General features: G+C 40.9%; 1 protein-coding gene and 1 pseudogene across 1 annotated transcript in view; both read right to left on the bottom strand.

The window, feature by feature from the left end:
- Positions 1-605: 605 nt before the first annotated feature.
- LOC140507638 (NACHT, LRR and PYD domains-containing protein 12-like) lies at positions 606-25,525 on the bottom strand (annotated as a pseudogene).
- LOC140504871 (NACHT, LRR and PYD domains-containing protein 12-like) overlaps positions 25,355-27,632 on the bottom strand; it is a 46,424-nt gene continuing 44,146 nt past the window's right edge. The window contains 1 exon segment of the mRNA XM_072610236.1: positions 25,355-26,869. Within this exon segment, the coding sequence (XP_072466337.1) occupies positions 26,755-26,869 (115 nt within the window). The 3' untranslated portion in view covers positions 25,355-26,754.

Below are 27,632 nucleotides of genomic sequence, written 5' to 3' on the forward strand. Positions count from 1 at the left end.
ATCCTTAATTTTAGTTTTTTAGATATCATCCCTTCCTATTCAACTCACTCTATGTCCTCTCTCTATATGTATATAATCCCTCCAACTACCCAAATACTGAGAAAAGTCTCAAGAGCTACAAATATTATCTTTATGCAGGGATGTAAACAGCTCAACTTTAGTAAATCCTTTATGATTTCTCTTTCCTGTTTACCTTTTCATGCTTCTCTTGATGCTTGTGTTTGAAAGTCAAATTTTCTATTCAACTCTAATCTTTTCATCAAGAATGCTTGCAAGTCCTCTATTTCATTGAATGACCAGTTTTTCCCCTTAAGTATTATAATCAGTTTTGCTGGGTGGGTGATGGTTGGTTTTAATCCTAGCTCCTTTGACCTCTGGAATATCATATTCCAAGTCCTGTGATCCCTTAATGTAGAAGCTGCTAGATCTCATGTTATCCTGATTGTATTTCCACAACACTCGAATTGTTTCTTTCTGGCTGCTTGTAATATTTTTTCCTTGACCTGGGAGCTCTGGAATTTGGCTACAATATTCCTAGAAGTTTTCCTTTTGGGATCTCTTTCAGGAGGTGATCAGTGGATTCTTTCCATATTTATTTTATCCTCTGATTCTAGAATGTTAGGGCAGTTTTCCTTGATGATTTCTTGAAAGATGATGTCTAGGATCTTTTTTTTTGATTATGGCTTTCAGGTAGTCCCATTGTCTCTCCTGGATCTATTTTCAAGGTCAGTTTCTTTTACAATGAGATATTTCACATTGTCAGCTATTTTTTCATTCCTTTGGTTTTGTTTTATAATATCTTGATTTTTCATAAAATCATTAGCTTCCATCTGTTCCATTCTAATATTTAAGGCATTATTTTCTTCAGTGACCCTTTGGACTTCCTTTTCCATCTGGCCAGTTCTGCCTTTTAGGGCATTCTTATCCTCATTGGCTCTTTGAATCTCCTTTGTCATTTAGGTTAGTCTGTTTTTTGAAGTGTTATTTTCTTCAGCATTTTGGGGGTCTCCATTAGCAAGCAGTCGACTCGTTTTTCATGATTTTCTTCCATCACTCTCATTTCTCTTCCCAATTTTTGCATTACTTCTCTTACTTGGTTTTCAAAATCCTTTTTGAGCTCTTCCATGACCTGAGACTTCTTCATATTTTTCTTGGGGGCTTTGGAAGGAGGAGCTTTGACTTTGTTGTCTTCTGTTTGCATGTTTTGGTCTTCCTTGTCACCAAAGTAAGATTCTATAGTCTGATTCTTTTTCCAGTTTTTGCTCATTTACCCAGTCATTTAATTGACTTTTGAGTTCTTTTCAAGGTAGTCCTCTGCTTCCAGTGGGAATGTGGGGAGGAAGGGTGTACTGTCAGCCACTTGATCCCCCCACAGTCTGAGGGCTTAGAGCTCCAGAAACAGTGGCTGCACCTGCCCCTGCTTCTGCCGTGGCTGCTGAGGGTTCCTCTGCCCCCTTCCCCCTCTGCCACCCTAGGGCTAGGGGCAGAACCACTCTCCTCTCTCACACCTGTCCCACACAGGTTTTTTCATGGACCTTCCAATTTGTCCTCAGTGTTCTGGGGTTGTAAAGTTGGGAAACCACCACAGGTGTGACAGATTTAGTCCCCCCAAGTCCTGTTCAGGTCCCATCTGTGATGGTATGGTCCATGCTAGACTGCACTCTGATCCCAGTATTGCATGATAGACACTTCATGGCAACCTTCTAAGCTGCCTTGGGTTGGAGATTTGCTTCAATCCATCATTCTGTGGGTTCTGCAGCTCCAGAATTTGTTTAGAGACATTTTTTACATGTATTTGGATGAGTTTATGGGGAGCACTCTAAAAAGTCCATGCTGTTACTCCGTCATCTTGGCTCCACCCATTGTTCTACTTTCTACCCTTTCTTTTCCTCCTCAAGCCTCATTTTTCACATCTTCCTCAGCTCCTTACCTCACTTTCCCCACTTCCATATAGGCAGCCACCCAAGCTCTGGGATCAGGTTAAACTTATATCAGTTCTTCCAGTTACATTCTGAATTTCTTAGTCCCACACAAAGGTTGCATGGACAAAAGGAGGGCAGAACAGCTTGAGCTCTTTCAGATTGTGATTCTTGGTGCCCACAGAGAAGCAATCTTACCAAGCATCATCAGGTACATCAGAAGAACTAGAGAAAGAAATGAGAGGAGAACTTTACTATGGATATCAGTGGCACTCAAGTTGCCTCTCATTATTAATGTGTGTACTTATTTGACTGTATGGAAAAATGAAAAGGTTAGAGATCAAATTCCAGAAATTCTCAGGGAGAGAAGAGGCAAAGTTAGATGCTTGGGACTCTGAAGGCCAGTGCATCTGAGACAAATCCAAGTATTAACTGTTGCCAGTTCCATCAGCCTTCTTTCCCTTTGCTCTTCATATAAATAAATAGATAGTATTTATATGGTGCTTTAAGGTTCACAAAGCACTTTACAAATATTATCTCCTTTATCCTCACAAACTATGGAAGGTAGGTGCCATCATCCCCATTTTCCAAATGAGGAAACCTAAGGCATTAAGTGACTTGTCCACAGGGTCACAAGGCTGTTGAGTATCTGAGGACACATTTCAAATCATGTCCCCTTGACTCCTGGTCCAGCACTCTGAGAAAAAGGATTATTAATAATCAATTAATATGGAGGTGGGGAGGGGGTTACAGGAGTTTTTTTCCTTTCTGTTTCTTCCTCAAAGCCCAGTCCTTTGAAGGGTGATAAGATTGGATCAATATTCTCATCTATCTTGAGCAGGACCCCATCCAACTAGGGAAGCTTTGTTCTGATTGCTGGGGAAGGTGAATCCCATGTAAGTAAATTCCATGCCTGTTGTTCAACTCCATAAGTAGTCTGGGGGGAGGTAGAAGCCTTTGTCTTGATTCCTGAAATGGGGTGCACTGGGTGTAGATGATTCTCTGTTCAAGAGTGAAAAGATAAGAGTAATGTCCTCCAGCCCCTCATTAGAATAAGTGACCTATGCTTATAATATTACTCACTCTCTCATGAACTGTTAACCAATGAGAATTGATTACCATCTGTCAGGAACACCCAGTCTCCTAAAGTTATTTAATCATGGAATGGTAGGAGTGGGGGTGGGGACATTTGGCTTTTAGGAGAGTCACTGACCTCAACTTATTAATTATTTGCCAGCTATAATAACAAATCAATTATTGATTGCCCAGAAACCCTGTCTCTGCAAAACTGAGCCTTGGTAGCTCTTTTCCAGGTAGCCAGTTATTCTGTAGCCTTTCTAGGCCTTGGTCTTCTCCTCAGTAAACCTTGGTAGGTCCTCCTCCAATTGGTCAGGTGTTGTGCAGCTTTTGTAGACCTTGTTTCTCTCCTCAATGAGCCTTGTTAGCTCCTCCTTGGTGTGACCAACTGTTGGGCTGTTTTTTTGGAATCGCTCCTATGCTCAATAGCTCCTTGTCTAGTATCTTGTTCTGTTCTTGTAGGGGTCTTCCCTTTCCTCAGGGTGCTGTCTCCACATTCCTGCAATCATGTCTGACCATTTGCTATATGTGATCTGGAGGAGAAAGTGAGAATGGTAATTTGGTTCAGTACTTCCTCACTCAAATATAATTCATTTGCAGGTCATGGTGTCACCTTCCTAATATCATGGCTCTCAGAGAATAAAGGACAAACAACAACATTAACAGTGCCACCTAGCTACCACTAATGAAGCTGCCAGGCAGGGGCTCCTCATCACATTATTTCCCAAAAATAGATGGCTTCAAATGCCATAAGGTGCTTATTCTAGCAGGAAAATGACTTCCTGCTGACCCTTCTCAGATGTGCAAGAGACTCCAATGTGTGAAATACTAAACAAAAGGCCCTGAGTGAATATTAGCCTCTTCCCTCCACCTCCAGGGCTGGCTTCAGAGTCTAGAACCTGGAAGAGTAGTCTGAAGGTGCATCTGAAATTCTGCCATGATGAAGCAAGAGCACCGTCATTCATTATGAGCCCATTGTCACCAGTGTAAGGGAGAGTATCTTAGAAGCCAACCAAGGACAGGATGAGCAGGTTCCTATCACTAACAGCCCCAAAGTTAGCATGGGATGAGGAATGCTCTCCTTCCCTTCCCTTCCTCCTGCTTTTCACCCTCAATCAGAGACATTCTTAAAAACTTCAAAGCAGAGAATTAGTGGCACAATGTCATGCACTCCCTTTCCAAACACTGCCTGAGACCTCCTAGAAAAGGAGAATTTGTAGAACATAATACAGATGGGATTTTTTCCTATATAAAAATGGAAGGCTGCTGCACACAAACCTGGAAATTTGCATGCCAGCACCCCCCTTCCTCCCTCCCAGCTCCTTGTCCTTCTCCTCGTTCTGTAGGATGTCAGTTATCTAAACAAATATTCTTTAATTAATTTCAGTTGGATATTGAAATCCACATGCTGGTTTTGTCCTTTTCTTTTCCTGGCACAGATGAAGATATAGTATCCTCTATCCAGGGATGTCTTTGCTGTCAAACACAATTTAAATAGCACTAGATCAATCTGGTGTGACTTTAGTAGGGCTAACACAAAAATGGTGGAAAAGAACACCACCTTAGTTTTCCACACCGGTTTGAATAAAGATAAAGTCCAGCAGTGCCTGGTGTTGGACCCTTTATTCCAAAATTCCATGACCCCAAAGAAAAGTTGGGGAAGAATCTGGGCTAGGCACATGTGCAAAGCTGAAAACTGAACGTTGCATTAAGAAAAAAAAGATCCATAGTTCCATCTGTCTGCAAAGCCTAGTAAAGACTTCAAGATATAAAAAAAGAAGATATAAAGAAATTACCTGTAACCTAGGCCAGTGCTTAATGCAGAAAGCTGTACTCAGGATTTCATAGTTATAGTAAAGATCTAATTTGATTTCTTGGACATTAGCTAGTGCCTGGGTTACAAATTCAGCATCTCCAGTCTCATATAAAAGAGAATGTCAATTTGGTAAATAAGGATCAGAAAATAAGGATTTTTTAGAATCTCTTTTGGTTTCTCCCACAATCCCCTGCATTAAATGTGACTTGATTTCCAGGGACATTCTACATCTGAACTTCCTCTCCAGCTCCCTTGTAGCCTCTGCATTTAGGAAGCCAGACAAGAATTGCACCACCAGGACCACAAAGCTGGCTCCATGCTGGCTACACTCCTCCAGAAGTTTTTTGACATCTGGGATGGAGAGGTCAGGGCTCTTCTCCCCTTCTCTGTCTATCCTCATCACATAGAACATGGCAGCAAAAAACTCTTGGAAACTTAAGTGAATGAAGCTGTAGCAGTTTTCACAGCCACTGTCTTTCTGAAAAATGTTCATGTCTAAGAAAGCAGAGACATCAGCTGCCTCTAGGTTATGCCTCCTCAGGTCCTCCTCCTCAAACAGCAGTTTCCTCTCCCAGATCCCCTCAGCAGCCAATCCACAAAGGTTCCTCAAGTGCTGAGGCATTAAGTTCTTTTTTTTTTTTTTAATTTTTTTATTTTTTTTATTTTATTTTATTTTTATTTTTTAATGTTTAACAATCACTGCCATACAATTGTGATTTTATCACCCCCACCTACCCCCACTACCCCCCTCCCTCCCCACGACTGCATACAATTCTGTATAGATTCTACATATACTTTCCTATTGAGTATATTTTCACTATAGTCATGCTATGTAGTCAGACTAAAATAAATGAAAGAAATCGTATAACAAATCAGAACATGATACACAAACACATACACATACACAAACATGATTTGCTACATTTTGTGAGTGACTTCTATATTTCTTTCTCTCAGTGTGGAAGGCATTTTGCCTTGAGAAGCACCTTTGGGATTTTTTTTTTTTATAAGAAGTTTTTGCGTTATTACAAAAATCCAAGTCTACCAGAAAAAACTCTCACACACTGTGGTCATTGCTGTGCACAAAGTTCTCCTGGTTCTGCTCCTTTCACTCAGCATCAGGTCATATAAGTCCTTCCAGGCCTCTCTGAAGTCTTCTTGTTCATCATTTCTTATGGCACAGTAGTACTCCATTACATTCATATACCATAATTTATTCAGCCATTCCCCAATTGATGGACATCCCCTTGACTTCCAGTTTTTGGCAACTACATAGAGTGCTGCTATAAATATTTTTGTACATGTGGGACCCTTTCCCATTTTTATGATCTCTTGGGGATATAGTCTTAGTAGTGATATTGCTGGGACAAAGGGTATGCACATTTTTGTAGCCCTTCGGGCATAGTTCCAAATTGCTCTCCAGAATGGTTGGATACGCTCGCAGATCCACCAACAATGAATTAGTGTTCCAACTCTCCCACATCCTCTCCAGCATTTATCATTTTCTTGTTCTGTCATGTTTGCCAATCTTATAGGTGTGATGTGGTACCTCAGAGTTGTTTTGATTTGCATCTCTCTAACCAATAGTGATTTAGAGCATTTTTTCATATGATTATAGATAGCTTTAATTTCTTCCTCTGAAAATTGCCTGTTCATATCCTTTGACCATTTGTCAATTGGGGAATGACTTGTATGATTATACATTTGGGTCAGTTCTCTATATATTCTAGAAATGAGGCCTTTATCCCCGAGCTTAGCTGTAAAAATTCTTTCCCAATTTACTACATCCCTCTGGATTTTGGTTGCATTGGATTTGGTTGTGCAAAAACTTCTCAGTTTAATGTAATCAAAGGTATCCATTTTGCATTTCATAATGCTTTCTATCTCTCCTTTAGTAAAGAATTCTTCCCTTCTCCATAGATCTGATAAATACACTATTCCTTGCTTCTCCAGTTTATTCATGGTATCAATCTTTATACCTAAATCATGTATCCATTTGGACTTTATTCTTGTGTACGGTGTCAGGTATGGGTCTATGCCTAATTTCCGCCACACTGTTATCCAGTTTTCCCAGCAATTTTTGTCAAACAATGAGTTCTTATCCCAGAAGCTGGGGTCCTTGGGTTTATCAAAGAGAAGGTTGCTATATTCCTTGCCTACTGCATCTTGAGTGCCAAGTCTGTTCCACTTGTCTACCTCTCTGTTTCTTAGCCAATACCAAGTGGTTTTGATAATTGCTGCTTTATAGTACAGTTTGAGGTCTGGTAGCACTAGGCTACCTTCCCAAGCATTTCTTTTCATTAGTCCCTTTGATATTCTGGACCTTTTGTTTTTCCAAATGAATTTTGATATTATTTTATCCAGCTCTAGAAAGTAATTGTCTGATAGTTTAATTGGTATGGCACTAAATAAGTATATTAATTTAGGTAGAATTGTCATTTTTATTATATTAGCACGGCCTACCCATGAGCAACTAATGTTTTTCCACTTACTTAAATCTGACTTTATTTGTGCAAAAAGTGTCTTGTAATTGTGTTCATATAATCCCTGGGTTTGTTTTGGCAGGTAGACTCCTAAGTATTTTATACTGTCTACCCTAGCTTTAAATGGGATTTCTCTTTCTATCTCTTGCTGTTGGACTTTGTTGCTAATATATAGGAACGCAGAAGATTTGTGTGGGTTTATTTTGTAACCTGCAACTTTGCCAAAGTTGTTTATTAATTCAAGTAATTTTTTACTTGAATCTCTGGGATTCTCTAGGTAAATCATCATATCATCTGCATAGAGTGATAACTTAGTTTCTTCTTTGGCTATTCTTATTCCTTGAATATCTTTATCTTGTCTAATTGCTACAGCTAACATTTCTAGACCATATTGAATAATAGTGGTGATAATGGACAACCTTGTTTCACCCCTGATCTTATTGGGAATGCATCTAGCTTATCCCCATTGCATATAATGCTTGCTGAAGGTTTTAGATAGATACTGCTTATTATTTTATGGAAAGTTCCCTTTATTCCTACGTTCTCCAGTGTTTTTAGTAGGAATGGGTGTTGTATTTTGTCAAAAGCTTTTTCTGCATCTATTGAGATAATCATGTGGTTTTTGTTAGCTTTGTTGTTGATGTGATCAATAATGCTAATAGTTTTCCCAATATTGAACCAGCCCTGTAGTCCTGGTATGAATCCTACCTGATCATAATGTATTAATCTCGTGATAAGATGCTGTATTCGTTTTGCTAAAATCTTATTTAAAATTTTTGCATCTATATTCATTAGGGAAATTGGTCTATAATTTTCTTTCTCTGTTTTGTCTCTTCCTGGTTTGGGTATCAAAACCATATTTGTATCATAGAAAGAATTTGGGAGGACTCCTTCTTCCCCAATTTTCAAAAATAGTGTATGTAGTATTGGAATTAACTGTTCTTTAAATGTCTGATAGAATTCACTTGTGAATCCATCTGGCCCTGGAGATTTTTTCCTAGGGAGTTCATTGATGGCTTGTTCAATTTCTTTTTCTGAGATGGGGTTGTTTAAGTATTCAACTTCCTCTTCTGTTAGGCATTAAGTTCTTGTCACCAGATATGATTAAATCAATATAACATATGTATAGAGCAGTGGTCATTTTCAAAGCCTGGATGGGATCTCAACCTCTCTCTTCTTGTTGCTTCAGGCAAGTGCTGACAATTCAATTCATCAGGGGAACAGAGCAGATGGTGAACAGTGTGGCATTGCCTTCTACTAAATTAAGGGCTTTTTTACCTAATTTCTCATTTCTGAGAATTTTGAAGAAATACTCCTTCCTGTGCTCTACAAAGAAGCTCAGGATCTCTACAGTATGTGGACTTTCTAAGAAAGGACTAAATTTCCCGAGAGCAGTGAGTTTTGTAGTGAGTAGCAAGGAGGCTTTTGGGAGCAGGGTTTTCCTTAGTAAACTGCACAGCAGGATGGACACTGGCCTCTGCTGCTTCCAGTCTTTGCATAGATCATATCTGTGCTCATTAAAAGAGAATTTTAGTTCATCTAATCCATCAATGGTAAACAGAAGTCTCTCTGGCTAGGACACAGTCTCTATCATGGGAGTCTGGATGCTCAGCCAGTCATAAGCAGTTAAATCAGCAAAACTGATTATTCTCTCTCCTAATGGGTTCAATTCTATGCAAGTGAGATAGAAAACATAGTCAAATCTCTCCTGGTAGAGTTTTCCCTCTGCCCAGTCCAACAACACTTTGATGGCCAGAGTAGTCTTCTCAATACCAGCAGCCCCTGCAGCACAACAGTGTGTAGTTGGACGCGTGTGTTTTGAACAGGATCAAGTAAAGCTGACACCTCTATGGGCTCTCCTCGTTCCTCCATGACCTCAGCATGTTCCCATCTTTGGACTAGAAGCACATGGTGTTTCTGCTTCTTGTAACGATACTCCCAAAGAAGCACCAGCTGTGTGAATTGGTGCTGAAAGAGCTCTTGCTCCCCAGGACAATAGTTCTTGTCCCTCATGAGCTGGAATTTCTTTCTCATTTGTTCTTGGTATTTATTTCTTTCATCTAAAGTCATAACAAACACAATAGAGAGATGTTCAGGATTAAATCTGCTGCAGTATCTTTGGGAAAAGTCCGTGAGATAATGGTTTGGGCATCATTGTTCTCAGAGCCCACATGGAGGTGAAGTGCTACTCTGAGGCTCTTCTGGTTTCCATGGAATGCCCCCAAACCCTGCCTGCACCTCAACTTAAGTGATCTTTCTGAAACACCACAACATAAATATTTATTAAACACCTATTGTATGCCAGGTAGTCTGCTAAGAGCTGGGGATGGAAGAAAGACAAAACAGTCCTGTCCTCAAGAAGCTCATAATCTAAGAAGAGAAAGAACAAGCAAACAGTGATGTGCAAGCAAGACATGGGCAGGAGAAATTGGAGATCTTCTCAGAAGGAGCACACTAACATGGGGGACACTGGGAGAGGTTTCCTGCTGAAGATGGGATTTTAGCTGAGACTTTAAGGAAGTCCAGGAAGCTTGGGGAGGAGGAGGAGGAGGGAGAGAAGTCCAGGAATAGGAAACAGTCAGTGACAATGCAGTCAGCAACCAGAATGTCTTGTGTTCACCACAAACTAACTCCTCTCCTCTATCAAAATCTTGTCAGTTCCTCAAGACCCCAGACAATCCTACCATTTTGTGAGGCTTTCTTGTGATCATCCCAATGGCATGTGATTTCTCAGCCTCTACAGACTTCTTTTCTGTTATACCTATTTTGATCTCCTTACTCACTGTTTTATAATAGTCCTTATCATTTGGTGACAAGGACCCTGTGCTATTATCACAGAAAGAATGCATTTGCAAAATCCCCTGGGAGGTTACCAAAACAAGTCTTCACATTTCAGCAAACACCAGTTAAATGCCTAAAGTGTACAAGCACTGTAGGAAGTTTCTAGAGTATCCCCAATAAGAGCCTGTGCAGGATCTCCATAACAACCACCAGTGATAGGAACTCACCAGGTCATGAGGCTGCTTCTCACTTTTTGGACAGCTCTAAACACATAGGAGTGGTGGTATTTACTGAGCTGAAACCTGCCTTCTTGTACTTTTGCCTGGTGAAAACTGTGTCTTCATTTCTCTCCAATCTGCATTCTGATTTTCCTCTACCACATCTCAAGAACCACTTCATCCTGGGAGCTCACTCCAGCCAAGGAATTAACACAATGGAAGCACCCTCCCCTTCCCAGGCCTTTCCCTCAGACTGGAGGGCTCCTCCAAGAACTTGTATGTAAGGAAGGCACTCTGGCTAACAACTCTTTCGTTCTCCTCTAGGCTGCATTCAGAACCTTCTCTAATATACTTCTAGATAAGTATCTTCCTCAAAACCCAACTTTTCAGTTTCTTTTTCTACATTTCATTCCCCTGTTAGAGTTTAAGCTCTTAGAAGGCAGAGATTGTCTTTTTTTCCTACTTTTATTTGTATTCTCAGCCTTAAGCATAGTAGTGTACAGTAAGTACTTAATAAATGCCTATAGATTGACACATCATAAGCATAAGCCAAAGGGTTCAAATATTGTACTTACAGAAATGATACCCAGAGCTATATATCCAGGTATTATGATAAGCTAAGAAGATGTAAAAGATATTATTACAATTTATTTGAAAAAATCCAGATGCTTTGTGTAGATTACATAAGAGCAAGTTATTGCTGGAGCAGCAGTGACACAGTGTGTAAAGCACTGGACTAGGAATCAGAAAGATCCATCTTTCTGACTTCAAAATAGGCCTCAGATGCTTAGTAGCTGTGGGATCTTGGGCAAGTCCCTTGATCCTGCCTGCCTCAGTTCCTGATGTTTAAGATGAGCTCAAGAAGCACATGGCAGACTACTCCAGTATCTTTGCCAAGAAAACTCCAAATAGGTTACAAAGAGTCAGACTTGACTGAACAAGTGAACAAAAAAGTGCCTACTTTTAGTCCTGTTTCCCAGTCTTGTCTTATGCTCACTTCTGGGTAATGTTTGGGCGCCAGTGAGGAATATGGAGTTGGCCAGTCAGTACTCTATATCTTTCCCACTCCCTCCTTGATACTGACTAGGATAGCACTGAATCTTTCCCAGGCATTTCCTATCTGCTCCCTAGGAATGGTTTAGGATATGATCTTTTCTTTCACCACTGCCCTCTCCTTCCTATCCTTCTCCTCTAGGGAGATTTAACCATTGATGCCTGGTCACAACAATTAGGTTGATTTTTAATCTAAAGGTGAAATGATGATCTTCTACTCTTCCCCAAGCCCTCATGGATACACTTTAGCCGTTTTACTGAATTTATATCAGATGAAAGCTATTACTACAATCATAATAGTTTGGAGCCCAGTCAGACAAATTCTTATAAATTTCAACAAAGATTATGCTTTCTGCCTTAATTTAAAATTCCTACATTTTTCACCAATCTCTGGTCCCATTATGTTTGAGGCCAATTCCTTTCTCAGTTTCCTCTGTACCACTATATTAGTTATGCCTGTATATTAACAACCAGTAATAATAGTAATTAGTTCCTTCTAGTCTAATTGCTTTGTTTTGTTTTCCCCCCTCAAACATAAAGAGACCAGGAGTCAGCTAAAAATGTACAGAAATTTAAATTAGGACAGAAAAAGAGAGGATCTTGGAATATGGTTCACCCTCGTACAAGTTCAACCTTACTTACTCTTTCCTGGAGAAGGAAGGGAGAGGAGCCAGTTACAGGAGCCAAAGAAAATACCATACATGAAACTATTACCCCTCCTTCTGATGAGTAGATAGACAAGACCTCAAAAGCAAGAGGGGAGCAAAAAATATTTCATATTATATAACTGATTTTACACTCTACAGTGGCACTCAAGGATCTTTCAAGTGGGTACAATAGTACCTGAATTCTGAGTCTGGATTCTGCTCCTTTGTAAATAGCTAATATTGCAAAGGACACATAGATCTCCAACTGCTTCTGACTCAGGCGAGTAGATTCTTCGAAATAGACCTTTTTTGCTAAGTTGTTGCTGGGATATTCCAATTGTCTCTGAACTTTTGCTGAGAAAATATCTCTGCCTATCTGTGGCCACCAGTTCCTAACATATTAAGTTACAATAACCAAGGATTAGATATCCTACTCTCTGCTGCCCCCAAAATAATCTGGTAACTCTGTCTATCTAGTGTCAAACTGTTATTGCTCTATCAACTTTTGGAGTACAACTCAATCATCCTAACTATGTGAACATGCTCCTGCATTCTTTCTGTCTTAATTGATCACTGGGATGCTCTTAATCCTCAAAGGTCTGGAGAGACAGGTTTCCTCCCCTCCTGGAGTGCAAAATTAAACCATTGCTAATCATGAAATTCTGAAAGGCATCATAGATCTATGGTTTGGACTGTGATTACTGACCTGGGAGGGCTGGAAGAACTGCGGCATGGAAATTATCCACGATCCCCTGTGGAAAAAAAAAAAAACAGAAGACAATGAGAGACCATCTGCTGCATAAGGAGATATTTGGGTGCTGAGAGTAGGAACAGAGCTGGAGGACAGCATTAGGGAGTAGATTTCAGCTGGGGCACTCAGGAGTTGCACTGAAATATGCTAGGTCTCAACACCACAAACTCCACAAATAATGCTTGTTAACAGACTCAAATACAATAATATAATTTATAGCTTTGTACTTTCTTCCATGTTTTGGCATTACCCAGGTTGAGAAGAGGGTGTGCTTCTCTGATCTTTACTGTTCCCTCTGCCCAGAAGACACAAAACTCTCTCCAACTCCCAGTCTGGGTCTAGTGACAAATAAACATGACTCAAGGGTCTGGTCAGAATTCAGGATAATATTTGGGTGGAATGAGTGGTGATTGGGAAAATATACATGCATATGTGTACACAAACATTTATATACATGTATATCATGTGCATGGATGAGTGTGTGAAGAAAGGTATGTGAAAGTAGGAGTGTATTTCTATCTATGTAATGTGAGACTATGTGAGAGGTGGATGGGTGAGAGGATATGCTGAGTACACGTATAGATCTCTGTGCACATGTGAACATGTGACTATATTTTCATATTCTACTAGATATGAATAGGAAAGGGTCAGAAATACACAAATCATTGTTGGCAACTAGGACACAGTATCCTAATCTGGGGGACCAGAAGCAGATGATAATGCTGGAATCAGAAGCAGGGTTAGAGCCAATATAAAAAAATAGTCTAAGAGGTAAGAGAAAAGACTTGGCCTGGAAGACAGAGATTGTTTTCCTTTTGTCTTTGTATCTAACATCTAGTAGGTATGTAATGATTATTTGTAGAACTGAGATGAGTAAAGAACATGGCTTCAGTTTTTAGTTTCTTCAGTTTAGTGCATTCACATCTTTGGGGTATGTACTCATTTTTATGCTGGGCTGTGTGAGGCCAGTTCTTTTTCCAAGGTCCCTCTAACTCTGGGGGAGTGTCTAAGATAGACTGATACCCTTTGCACAGGGATGGAATTCTACTGCCAATCAGGATCACTGATGGGTTTCTAAGAATAATAAAAGTCATGGGAGGGGTCCAGCCCTTGGGCACAGATATCATGGCTGACATCCCACAGAATCCCTGACTGACAAGTGGCAGCTTGAATTCTCTTTGCCAATGACACAACCACAGTACCCATTAGACCTCTCTAAGGGGCAATCAGACACAGGGAAGATTTTCCTACATTGACCCTCCTGTTACATATGTATATGTGTGTGTATATGTGTGTGCATGCCCCTCTTCTCTGGATGGTATGAAGCTAGCTCTGGATATATACAATCTATGCCTGTAGCTGTAATAACCTTTCTCTCAGTCCTAATTCTTTTTGACTTCCCTGAAACTTCTGACACTTCCAACATCAATTTTCCTTCTGGAGAATCTCTCTTCCTCTTGCTTCTGAAACACTGCTTTCTCTTGGTTTCTCCTCCTGCTCCTCAGTCTTTAATGGATAAATATCCTTCTGCCTCCTATTAAATGTCAGTGTGTCACATCCCTTCTCTCTATACACTCACTCTCTCAAAGATCTCAACAATTTCTATGCTTTTAATAATCTTTATGCCAATTTCTCATATGTGTATATCTATTTATCTATTATATATATATATATCTCCAGATGGAGGGGGAAGGTTGTTAAGTTGTCAGGGGTTATGGAAAGATGGAAATCAATGCATGTGTTCCATATGGGACCGACTGAACCTGTCTCCAGTGTATCTCAGGTGTTTGGATGTGAAAACTGTTCTTTCAGGTGGTGAAGTGGGATACGGTCTGCATTCTTCTGGAAGATTCTTGGTGGCCTCTTCCTTCTAGAGATTTACAGTATTGGTCTATTAGGTAAAGTCTTGATTATCCACAGGGTTTTGAATAAGAACCAAGTCATGACTGGTCTTGAAGTTGAACTACTGTGTAATTACTGCTCCTTTTCTCCTGCTCCCCTACCGACTTTATTACACTGGCTGCTAGGTCAAAGGGAAGGGTGACATAAACTACTCCTAACCATATTGACAATATATGCACAATAGACAAAGAGTAAATTCTGTGTATTGCCTCATGCTCTTGTTGATATTTTTGTTTTTACTGCTTCACTGGGTATACTTTCACTTTTGTCCTAGTGGGTTTATTGGGGGGGAGGGGCCAAGAGAGACACAGTGAAAGGTGAAAACATAAAGCAGTAATAGAAGAGAAAAGGAGCACTAGAAAGGCAGCACTGGGCATGGAGTCAGGAGAGCCCTGGTTTCTATCCTGCCTTTGACACTCTTGGGAGAGGTATGGGGGAAAGACCCCATAGGAGTCAGAGGATCTCTTCCATCCAGTGACTCTCTTCTCCTCTGGCTCCCTATCCACTGCATCACCTAGAGGCTGTATTAGGTGACCCAACTGTCTTAGATAGCCAGAAAGAGAGCTGGAGGGTTGAGGACTGGCTAAAGTGGAACCATGCCACTCACCAAGGTGCCCTGGAGACATGGCCCCTAACAGGGAGAAGATCTGGCGGAGAATAAGTACTAGATTTATCAATGACAACTCCAGAAGATGCCAGCTGGTCCCATTAACTACCTCCTCAATACATGTATTCTGATCAAATGTGTTCCCATGTGTATATATGCCATAAACAATTTCTCATTTCTACTCTTGTGAATGAGGGTTTGTATTTGGAAGAGAATGAGTTCCCTCTACATTACCAGTGTTAAACTCAACTACAAATGGGGGCTACTAATCCATACAGAAGGATTACTATGACTTAATTTTAAAATACAATTCATCTATATATTATTATTTTTAAGTTTATTTAAATATTTCCCAATACCATTTTAATCTATTTCAACCTATACTCAGGAGTCTTGTGAGCTACATGCTGCCTGACGTTCACATTTTTGATACATCTACTCTCCATTACTTCTTTGAGCAATTTTGATTTAAACCAAGTGTATAATTTTGATGATTAGTAAAAGTAAATGAACTAATGATGGAGAAGTCAAGTGCTATATTTTGCTACATAGCACGAAACACATAATATTAAAATGTGGAATTGCTTTCTGGGAGTACATGAGTAAACTTGTATAAATAAGTGTAAAATATATTTTCATATATATCAGGGTTTATATAAATATGTGTGTATCTACTGCTTGCCCATGCTTAAGCATTCATATATGTGTAGGAATATTTATTAATTGGTCAATAAACATTTATTAAGTGTCTAATGTATGTCAGGCCCTATGCTAAACACTGAGGACACAAAGAGGCAAAAGACAGTCCTTTCCTTCACAGAACTCACAATATAGTTGGGGAAATTAGCAAACCCATACGTACAAATGAGTTACATACATGTTAACAGAAAATAATTGAGAGAAAGAAAGCATTAGCATTAAGGAGTGTAAAAGATAGGATTTTAGTTGAGACTTACAGCAAGCTGGGGAAACCTGTAGGAGGAGATGATGAGGGAAGAGGATTCCAGGCATGGGGGACTGTCAAAAAATGTCAAGAGGTGAGATGTTGACAGTCTTATTCATGACTGAATCAATGGCACTGGATCTAAGGGTACACTACCTCTCTCCTGTACTGTTTGTTACATTAGCCTCCTATAGTTAGTATTTTATCTCAAATCTCCTCCCTCTCCATCTACTATACTACTAGAAAGGTGGCATTACTGAAGAACAGATCTGATCAGGTCATTTTCCTCATCAATAAACTATAGCACTTCTCTGTTTCCTCTAGGATCAGTATAATATAGGTCTGACCATTCCAACTTATCACTAAGTAAATATCACTATCCCACTATTAATAAATCACTAACCTGCCACTATTTTTCCATCTTGCCCACCTAGGAGGTATATTATGTGTTAGAACCCACAAGACTTTAATTCACTCAATGTTTGGGGGAATGGTTCAGGTTCCTACAGCACATCCCCTTAAATTTTACTAGTGGAACTCTATTAATAGGCAATCTGAGGTCCAGGATGACAGATGAAAAAAAGCTGAGTCTAGACTTACATATAGACAGTGGTTACTAACCTGAGGAGGCAGAAAGAACTGTAGCAAGAAGTAAACCAAGATCCTCTGTAAGAAAGAAAAGCAGAAGATATTGAGAGACCTAGCTGTGACATAAGTAGATAGTTGGGAGTTCTTTTCAACTTTCCCTTACGGTACTTGTTGACTATCAGTCTCCTGCCAGTATTTAGCCATAGATGGAGTTTATCACCTGCTTTGGGTTGCATTCCCAAGCAACCCAACTCCAAGAAGACCCGATCGTGGCATGCTGGGGGCTGCTACCGGTCTCACATTGTCCATGGGCTGGACCTTGATCAGAAGGACTTGGGCCCCCCCACCCAGAGCGGCACCGGGGAACAGGTGTTTCCTTCCAAAGTGGGTCCTCAATTTCAAAAGGTTACAAGACAAGACCAAAGTGGAGGGAGTGCTGGTGCATGATTTTCTGTTTGCAGATGATTGTGCACTCTATGCAGCCTCTGAAGCTGAGATGCAACAAAGTATGGATCAATTCTCTGCTGCTTGTGCTAATTTTGACCTAATAATTAACACCAAAAAAACACAGGTGCTCCATCAGCCACCACCACACCATCCATACGTGGAACCACCAATTACAACAAATGGAGAAGTTTTGAATGCTGTGGATAAGTTCACTTACCTTGGTAGTGTACTTTCCAGGGATGTACATATTAACAATGAGATTGATGCACGCATTGCCATAGCTAGCTCAGTGTTTGGGAGGCTCTGAAGAAAGATTTGGGAGAGAAGAGGTATTAGACTGAGGTCTACCAGAGCCATTGTGTTGACCTCATTGTTCTGTGCTTGTGAAATATGGATGGTCTACCAAGTGCCATGCTAGGAAACTGAATCGCTTCCATTTGAATGATCTTAGGAAGATTCTGAGGATCACCTGACAGGATAAGTTACCAGACACTGAAATCCTTGCTCAAGCTGAACTGACAAGTATTCAAAGTATGCCTCAGAGCTCGCAACTCTGATGGGCTGACCACGTTGTTCTAATGCAAAACTTAGTTGTTCTAATGCAAAACTTGCATATGCCAAAAGTTGGGAGCTGAGAGTAGGAATGGAGCCTGAGGACAACATTAAGAAGTAGATTTCAGTTTGGGCCTTGAGGAGTTGGAATGAAGTGGTCTGAAGTCAGAATTTTTTCTGGCTCCATGATCATGTAACCACTAGCTTTAAGGGAATAAACGACATGCATTTAGCCTGTTTGCCTTTTTTAACGAAACTTTCAGGTCTACAGTACCTATGATACGCCAAACACAGGGCTGGGTGCTGGGGATACTAACATAAAATGAAAGAATGCCTGCCCTGAAGAAGCTTACATTCTTAAGAAGGAAACTACTTGTGAACACAAAATCTATAAAGAGTGAATATAAGGTAATTTTGGTCTGGGAGTAGCCCTAGAAGAGGATTCCACGGAAAGAGAGAGGAAATGAAAAAAGAAAGAATGGAGGGAGGAAGGACTGAGAGAAAGTGGGAAGGAGGAAGAAAAGGGGGCTACCCACAGCTTCCTCAGACGCATCTTCTCCCAGATGCTGAGCCAGCTCCCAGACCTTTTGCTCCCCAAGAGAACTGATCAGGAGATCAGCCACTTTTGTGCGATCAGCCCCCTGCAGGAGGCCCCAAGGGAGACAGTCCACCAGGCACAGCTTGAATGTCCTCAGCTTCTCCAATATCAGGTGTTCCAAGTGCCCAGCCAGCCAGCAGCAGATAGTTGTAGCCCCCTCTGCTGATCTGCCTCAGACTAAGTGGGACAAGAGGGAAGAGAAAATGAAAATGAAATCCTCTGGGGCAAGCAGCTTCAGGGTCTTGGTTACTCCCCTGGAACTCAGAGTCAAACAGCAAGATTTGCCGCTGCCCGAGGACTTTCCCCCAAGCTACTGGCTACAGTGGAGGGAAGATGGGGCTCAGGAACCTGACTCCTGACCTGGCACTCTTGCTATTACATCTCCTAGCTGCCCATATAAGCAATATTGAGCTCTTTGGAGTAGACCTTTGTTCCTTATGTTGTACCTGAGGACAACAAAGTTGCTTCTTTTCTTGTTTGTTTGTTTAGTCTATACAGGAAGAAAACAATATCAAAGAAGGGTTAGGGACTTTCCTTGGGGAGGATGGGAAGATTCTAACTGGCACCAGGGAGGATGCACAGTTAGTAAATCCTTATTATGTTTTCACCACAGTTCACATATAAAATCAGTTGCCAACTATTGATGTTTGTACCCCCACAGCAGTTCTTACATCTACCTCCTGCTCTGTATTGCTACAACCTCCACCCTAATTCAGTCTCTCATAGACTGCTGCTCACTGGATGGGCAACAGCCTCCTCATTTATTTCTACCCTTCAGGGCCCTTACTTCTCCAATATATCCTCTCCATTGCTACTGCCAGTGATATCCCTGAAACAAGTCTGTCTGTGTCACTAATCCAAGACTCCCGTGGCTCCCTATTGCCTCTAGGATGAAATATCTGTGATATTTCTAGGGTGATAGGATGATTTCTAATATCTAGGATGAAATGTGTGTTTGGCACTTAAAGCTTCATAGAGCCTGGTCTTACTGAGAAAAAAATATAGTAATATTGTGTGTTTTGATCCAAGTTTGCCAGAAAAATTTTACTTAAATTATCATTATTCTATATCAAAACCTTTTGTACACTGGAGAGGTGTTCAGAATGGAATGATCCCTACATATCCTTGGACATGACGGTACCATAGGATGATCTGAGGTAACATTTATAGGAACTGGGAATGAAGAAAGGACCATAATATGTTGCCAGTCAAATAGAATTAACCCAGCTGAATGCATCTCCATATCATCTACTCGTAAGACAGCACAAACAAAAATCCACTTTGAGAGAAATGATTATTAATAAGCAATAATTTGGGGAGATGCAGAGTTCTCTCTTTCTGAAGTCCAGATTTTTAAGAGTTCACTCTTCTGAAGGACACTGCTGAGAATGAGCATTCTGATTCTACTTTCAAGTCTGAAAACTTTGGTAAATGGGGAAAGAGGTCCCATTCTTTAATTTATTGATCAGAAATTAAGACAAAAAGATGAGTGGTTTGTTTGTTTTTTTTTATTTTTGCCCTGGATTCCTGTTCCTGCTTTATCTCTCAGTCATAGTGTACAGGACTCAGTCTAGTCTCCCATGCATAACCCTTAGTAGCTCTCACCCAGAGATAAGATTGTCAGAAAGCCTGTGTTGTTGGCTCCAGTGCAATAACAGGGACTGAAGTAGGGCAAGAGGGGTTCAGAAGAGGAACGATGGGAAATGTGAGGTGGGAGGCACTGTTATTCACACTGGAGAAGAAGAAAATCTGGGCCTGCAGAGATCCCCACTTGATGGGGGAGGGGGAGGGCAATTAAGGATATTAATCAGTGTCAGCCTATATTCATTTCCCTTCCTCAGTCTCATAACCCAGAATTCATACTAGGATGACAAATATGTCTCATTTTTACAGCCACAGATACTTTACACACACCCAATTCTCACTCTGCTCTAGATTCCGCCTCCACTCCCCAGTAACATCTACCTGAAGAAAGGGTCTCAGAGCCCAGAACAATGTTGTAGTGGTAAAAATCACTCTAGACTGTCAGTAGATCCAGCTTGGTCTCTCTGTATCTTGTATTTTTCCTGTCCTCACGCTATGAGGGAGGCATAGACTGTGCTTAGACTGAGGGTAACTTGGGCTAGGGAGAAAAGTATTGAGAGTGACTCTGGAGTGCTGTCCTATGAAATGGGGTAAGAAGAGAAGACAGGATTTTTTTTTCTGAGGCACTGACATGGCAATGATGTGGTTCAGGGGTTCAGGGACCCAAAAATATCAAGGTACAGGGCAGAGGCATCTGTAAAGAATCTGAGGACTCAGGCAGTCTTTAAGTCAAGTAGCAAAGTTTTATTGTGATGCTACAAGAGAGGGCAAAGTTCTTTAGGAAACTTGCAACCTTAACAGGGTTATTCTAAAGCTTGTACAGAAAAAAACGTTCATTGAATGGTGAGCCAAGTAGCCTAAGTAGGTTATCTGATGTAGGATCCAGGAGTGGTCAGTTCTTAAAGGATCAAGCAATATTTTTTATCTACTTAGCAGGCATTTTACCCAGACCTCACTACAAGAATCAGTCCCATTAGGTTGCTAGTCTTTAAGGAGCTCCACCCACTTTGTAAGTATCACAATAAAATTTCTCACTTCACTAAAATATGGGTTGAGTCCAACAATGCTTTCCAGATGGCACTGGTGCCCCATAGGCTTGTGGTCCCCTCAAACCTCATTATTTCTACCATATCATGTTTTTCACTATGCCAGGGTTTTTGCAGACATGCTCATCATTGGAAACTAATGCAAAGAAATTACTTTAAAGGCAGAAATTCCAGAATGGAGAATAAGAGAAGTTCCTACTATGGCAAGCCAAAGCCAGGGGAGGGAAGAATTTGGGAGACACATGGGGTAAAGTTCTCAGACCTAGCAGGAAATCTTCTCTTTAAGTACTTTTTAGAGCAGTGGATCTTAAACAAGTATCCATGAATAGATTTCAGGGGATCCTTGAACATAATTAGTAAAAATTACATCTCTGTTTCAATGTGTTACCTTTTATAATCCTGCATATTTTTTGTATTTAAAAATATGGTTCTGGGGGCAGAGCCAAGATGGCAGAGTAGAAAGGCACACATATGCTAGCTCCGTACCCACAGCCTATAAAATATCTGTAAAAAAGAACTCCCAAAAAATTCTGGAGCAGCAGAAGCCACAGAACAATGGAGCTGAGGAGATTTTAGTTCCAGAGAGCCCTGCAAACCTCTTGCAAAAGGTCCATCATGCTGTCGACCTGGAGACGAGCCCAGCCCTGCCTTGGCTGAGCAGCGTCGAGGGGAGTAGATCCAAGCAGGCTTCAGGGATGGAATCTCCAGCGGCCCCGTGGGTCCCTCCACCCACAGGTGACAAGGGTCAAGTGAGAGAGTCTTTTTAGTTGGCCGACAGGGGAGGGGGGTGTCCCAAATGGCTCGGGCCCCCTCGGGAGGTAGCAGCAGAGGCGGGAGCAGACCAGGGCTCCCCAAGCAGGCAGGACCCAGGATCCATTGTTGAAGGTTTCCACATAAACCCCCTGAGGGAACTGACCTCGAGAGGTGGCCCTGCCCCCACCTGAGCACCTTAACTTAATCTCACACTGAATGACAGCCCTGCCCCCGCTGAAGCCCTGAGGCTGGGAAGCAGCATTTGAATCTCAGACCCCAAGCCTGACTGGGCAGATCTGGAGGTGAAGTAGGTGTGAGGAGAATATTCAGAAGTCAAGTCACTGGCTGGGAAAATGCCCAGAAAAGGGAAAAAAAATAAGACTATAGAAGGTTACTTTCTTGGTAAACAGGTATTTCCTCCCTTCATTTCTGATGAGGAAGAACAATGCTTACCATCAGGTAAAGACCCAGAAGTCAAGTCTTCTGTATCCCAGCCCACTCAATGGGCTCAGGCCATGGAAGAGCTCAAAAAGAATCAAGTTAGAGAGGTGGAGGAAAAACTGGGAAGAGCAATGAGAGACATGCAAGCAAAGCATGAAAAACAAGTAAACAACCTGCTAAAGGAGACCCAAAAAAATGCTGAAGAAAATAACACCTTGAAAAATAGGCTAACTCAATTGGCAAAAGAGGTTCAAAAAGCCAATGAGGAGAAGAATGCTTTCAAAAGCAGAATTAGCCAAATGGAAAAGGAGGTTCAAAAGCTCACTGAAGAAAATAGTTCTTTCAAAATTAGAATGGAACAGATGGAGGCCAATGACTTAATCAGAAATCAGGAAATCACAAAACAAAACAAAAAGAATGAAAAAATGGAAGATAATGTGAAATATCTCATTGGAAAAACAACTGACCTGGAAAATAGATCCAGGAGAGACAATTTAAAAATTATGGGACTACCTGAAAGCCATGATCAAAAAAAGAGCCTAGACATAATCTTTCATGAAATTATCAAGGAAAACTGCCCTGAGATTCTAGAACCAGAGGGCAAAATAAGTATTTAAGGAATCCACCGATCACCACCTGAAAGAGATCCAAAAAGAGAAACTCCTAGGAACATTGTGGCCAAATTCCAGAGTTCCCAGGTCAAGGAGAAAATATTACAAGCAGATAGAAAGAACCAATTCAAGTATTGTGGAAATACAATCAGGATAACACAAGATCTAGCACCTTCTACATTAAGGGATCAAAGGGCATGGAATAGGATATTCCAGAAGTTAAAGGAACTAGGACTAAAACAAAGAATCACCTACCCAGCAAAACTGAGTATAATACTTCAGGGGAAAAATTGGTCTTTCAATGAAATAGAGGACTTTCAAGCAATCTTGATGAAAAGACCAGAGCTGAAAAGAAAATTTGACTTTCAAACACAAGAATGAAGAGAAGCATGAAAAGGTAAACAGCAAAGAGAAGTCATAAGGGACTTTACTAAAGTTGAACAGTTTACATTCCTCATGGAAAGATAATATTTGTAACTCTTGAAACTTTTCAGTATCTGGGTACTGGGTGGGATTACACACACACACACACACACACACACACACACGCACACACGCACACACGCGCATGCACACACAGAGACAGAGAGCACAGAGTGAATGGAATAGGATGGGATCATATCTTAAAAAAGTGAAATCAAGCAGTGAGAGAGAAATATATTGGGAGGAGAAAGGGAGAAATGGAATGGGGCAAATTATCGCTCATAAAAGAGGCAAGCAAAAGACTTATTAGTGGAGGGAAAAAGAGGAGAGGTGAGAGAAAAACATGAAGTTTACTCTCATCACATTCCACTAAAGGAAGGAATAAAATGCACACTCATTTTGGTATGAAAACCTATCTTACAATACAGGAAAGTGGGGGATACGGGGATAAGCAGAGTGGGGGGATGATGGAAGGGAGGGCATGGGGAGGAGGGAGCAATTTGAGGTCGACACTCATGGGGAGGGACAGGATCAAAAAAGAGAATAGAAGTAATGGGGGACAGGATAGGATGGAGAGAAATATAGTTAGTCTTATACAACACAACTATTATGGAAGTCATTTGCAAAACTACACAGATTTGGCCTATATTGAATTGCTTGCCTTTCAAAGGGAAGGGGTGGGGAGGGAGGGAGGAAGAGAAGTTGGAACTCAAAGCTTTAAGAACAACTGTCGAGTACTGTTCTTGGCACTAGGAAATAAGAAATACAGGTAAAGGGGTATAGAAAGTTATCTGGCCCTACAGGACAAAAGAGAAGATGGGGATAAGGGAAGGGAGGGATGTTAGAAGAGAGAGCAGATTGGTGATAGGGGCGATTAGAATGCTCGGTGTTTTGGGGTGGGGGGAGGGAACAAAACGGGAAAAAATTTGGAACCCAAAGTTTTGTGGAAATGAATGTTAAAAGTTAAATAAATCAATAAAAAAACAAAAAAATGCCACATGATTCTGAGACAGGACTCATAGGGTTTCTGAGACTGCCAAAGACATCTATGATGCGCAAAGTTGGATAAGATAGATCCCATATTAGGGGATGTCTGAGGAAGGAATCGGCCTCTGGGATGAGTGATAGGGGCCTGACATTCTGTCAGGGCTGCATTTCCAATGGAATAATATAAGAATACTGTAAGTTGATTTCTTGTGAGTAATGTGCTTTGCAAATTTTCAATGCTACAGTTTTTTTTTTTAAGTGGCTAATATTATAGTTGTTACTATCAAGAATGCTGAGAGGGAATCTGGTTTAATGGAAAAGCCTCTTAGCCTCCTATTTTCCCACCTGAGTTAGGGGCTGTTTGTGGTTGTGACTTAGAATCTATACCATGGACAGGTCACTTAGCTTTTCTTCTTACCAAATGACTTCAATCAAGTCCTGACATGACAAGTATATTTAAGGAATCATGGATTGAGAATAAAGGTGATAGGGGTGCAAATAATGTCCCTGGACAAAATGAAGGGCCTCTGGAATGGAAGAGTCCTACAACTGAAGGAACCTTCTGATTTTCAAGGTTCCTCCCAGCTTTGACAAGCCATATTTTTAGAGTTCTTTCTTTTCTTCTCTGCCAATGAAGAGGTTTGATAAACAAGAGCATCTTTAATATCAGATTCTTTGGTGTACTATCTCCTAGTCTACTCTACTGGATAGTAATGAGGATTCTGAGAACTCTTTAACTCTGGGGACCTAGGTTCAAATGCAAATTGTGTCAGTCATTGAACACCCTTGGACACAACAACTTAATCTCCACCTGCCTTTTTTATCCTTGATCTGCAAAATTAAGTAGTTGGACTAGATCTCTAAGGTTCCTTTTAGCTCTAAATTTATGATCCTGAATGTTTAATAAATGAGGTGAATGCAGTGAGGTGAGTGCAGAGTTTGGGGTATGAGGATTCTAGGGGTGACATTTTCCATACTGTGGAATACAAGGCCACTTTAGATCACAAAGGGCTGTATTTCTGTTTCCACTAGAATTATTCTTCTCTCTCATCTCCCTCCTCCTGTTCTGGCCTATTACAGGAAAATACCCACTCAAGATATCTTGAATACCCTGGAGAATGAAGACATGGGATGGATACAATGTCCTTTATTGACACATGAAACAAGTTTTATGGAAGGAGTTTGGCTCATGCCCCGTTTCTCACATTGACAGAGAAGGAGGTAGAACGGGATATAGGAGGGGGATTAGCATAATATTTCTGCTCACTAAAGAAAGGCCTCTTCACATTCCACTCCATGGATTGCCTGGCTTGGGTATTTTCTTAGGCTTTTATTAGACCACTCATCCTTGCTAACAGACCTAAAAGGTTGGGTAGGAGTTACATTAAAAGGAAACTCAGAAGGAAAACAAAGGAAGGGCGTGGAGAGAGAGCTTTCCTAGATGCAGTAGGAACTAGAGCTCTTATAAGAGAGGGAAGAGAGGTAAAGGCTGAAGATAACCTCAGGAAAGAAAAATATGTTTGGGCTTCATAGTGGCCAGGTTGCCTAAGGATTCCACTTTTTCTGTACCTCCAATTTCTCTCCCTGCTTCCTCTTCACTTTACAGCTTTATCCCATCCACCACTAATTCTGGGGTCAGTATTTACAGGCACTATTAACTTGGCCTACAGTTTGCTTTATCCCTCCTCTACAGCATCTCAGTGTCTAACCTCAGGTGGAAAAATACAGAAAACTCCCTTTCAATATTCCTGTCCAGTGGATTTCCAACTTCTACTCTGGGTCCTCCAGTTATAGAGAACACAGCATCCTCCTGGAGCTGCAGATTCCCATTGTAGACATCTCTATGTGTTGAGGAAGAGTAGCGGGAAGAGGAAAAGAAGAGGAATGAGAGACCTTCAAATTCTTGAAGACATAATGTTATGTCTGTTCTGTTTATTCTCAGAGGAGAAGACCTTCCTCTAGTGACTGAAAAGATTATATACATAAAACTCAGGTGGGGAAGAAGGATGTGCATTACAAACACTCATTCTGCAGGACTTGAGTCTTTCTCACTACAAGCTCACAAGTCCACAATGGAGAGGTCTTGGAGTGCTGTGGGAACAGGATTGTTTCAGGTTCCTGGGAGTCATTACTTGGTCGGTCACAGGATCAGAAGTCTGGGTCAGGAAAGGTTCTACAATCTCTGATTTGCTTCACTTAAGGTGCACAGGCACAAGAATGCAATGATTGTGAGAATGTTGTCAAGGGTTTCATTGGTCATTTCAAGCTGCATTGTAAGTCTGAATTTCAATCCAGAAGAGGCAATTCTGAGAATTTAACCTATCAGTATACTCATCACATATATTCCATTGATGCATATGAAAAAACACAATTCCCTTCAGAATGGATAAGAAATTGGTGCTCAATTAGAATTAGTCTTAGAACACAAAATTAGAATTAAACTTTGAGAACACAGAATTAAAATTGGTCTTAGAACACTGAATTAGCAGGAAAAGTGACTTGTTCAGTCACCCAGTAAGTGGGAAGATCAAGAGTATACATAGTCTTCAGCATCTAGATAGTCTTGTACAAGGAGGGGAAAAGATTTCCGGTTGCTCAATGCTCTTCTGAATTCTTTACTAATGCCAGCAGGGTGGATAAAGCTGTGAAAACACAAAGATACTTTGTTCAATCTTTAGCTGAGTTTCTTTGCAACCCTGATGACTATATCCTCAGTCAAGTGCCTTCTTCTAGTCACATCTACCTCCCATCCTTACTCCCATGTTTTAGTGTCTATTACTGACTGACTCTGTGTGCGTTTCTGTGACCATTTGGCTGTGAGAGAATATGTGTGTGTGCGTTATGTGTGTGGGCAGAACCTGCTGAAGGATGGTTTTAAAAACTCATCTGTTGTGTTTGAAATAGTTTTAAGATTTGCCCTTCTAATGCCCTCCTCATGACTGCCTCAATGATCATCAGCTGAAGACTTTGTGCATATGAACTTCATTGGGGGCGGGTCCAGTACAGGCTAGACATAATCACCCTTCAGAGTCAGAGCCTGGACAGATGATCATTCCTATGCCTGGGTTCAAAAAAACCAAATACACAAGGCCAGCAAGGGGAGGAAACATGGATACACAACAGTTCATAAAAAACACATCTGGATTTACAAGGCATTATGAGTTAACAGTGTGACAAACCAGACAAATTAGCTAGTGTGAATTTTGGCTTCATTAAGAGAAGCATGAAGTACAAAAAGAGGGATGGGTTAGTCTTTCTCTCCTCTGTCCTGGTCAACCCAGGGTGGGATCCCTGTATTCTGTTGGGGGATAAAGAGGAAGGCCTCATTTTATGAATAACAATGAGAAACTGAAGGATGTTCATAGGAGAGTAACTTGAGATACAGAGGTAGGAGGGAAACAAGCA

This window comes from Notamacropus eugenii, chromosome 5 (genome assembly GCF_028372415.1).
Source record: "Notamacropus eugenii isolate mMacEug1 chromosome 5, mMacEug1.pri_v2, whole genome shotgun sequence".
Classification (NCBI taxonomy): domain Eukaryota; kingdom Metazoa; phylum Chordata; class Mammalia; order Diprotodontia; family Macropodidae; genus Notamacropus; species Notamacropus eugenii.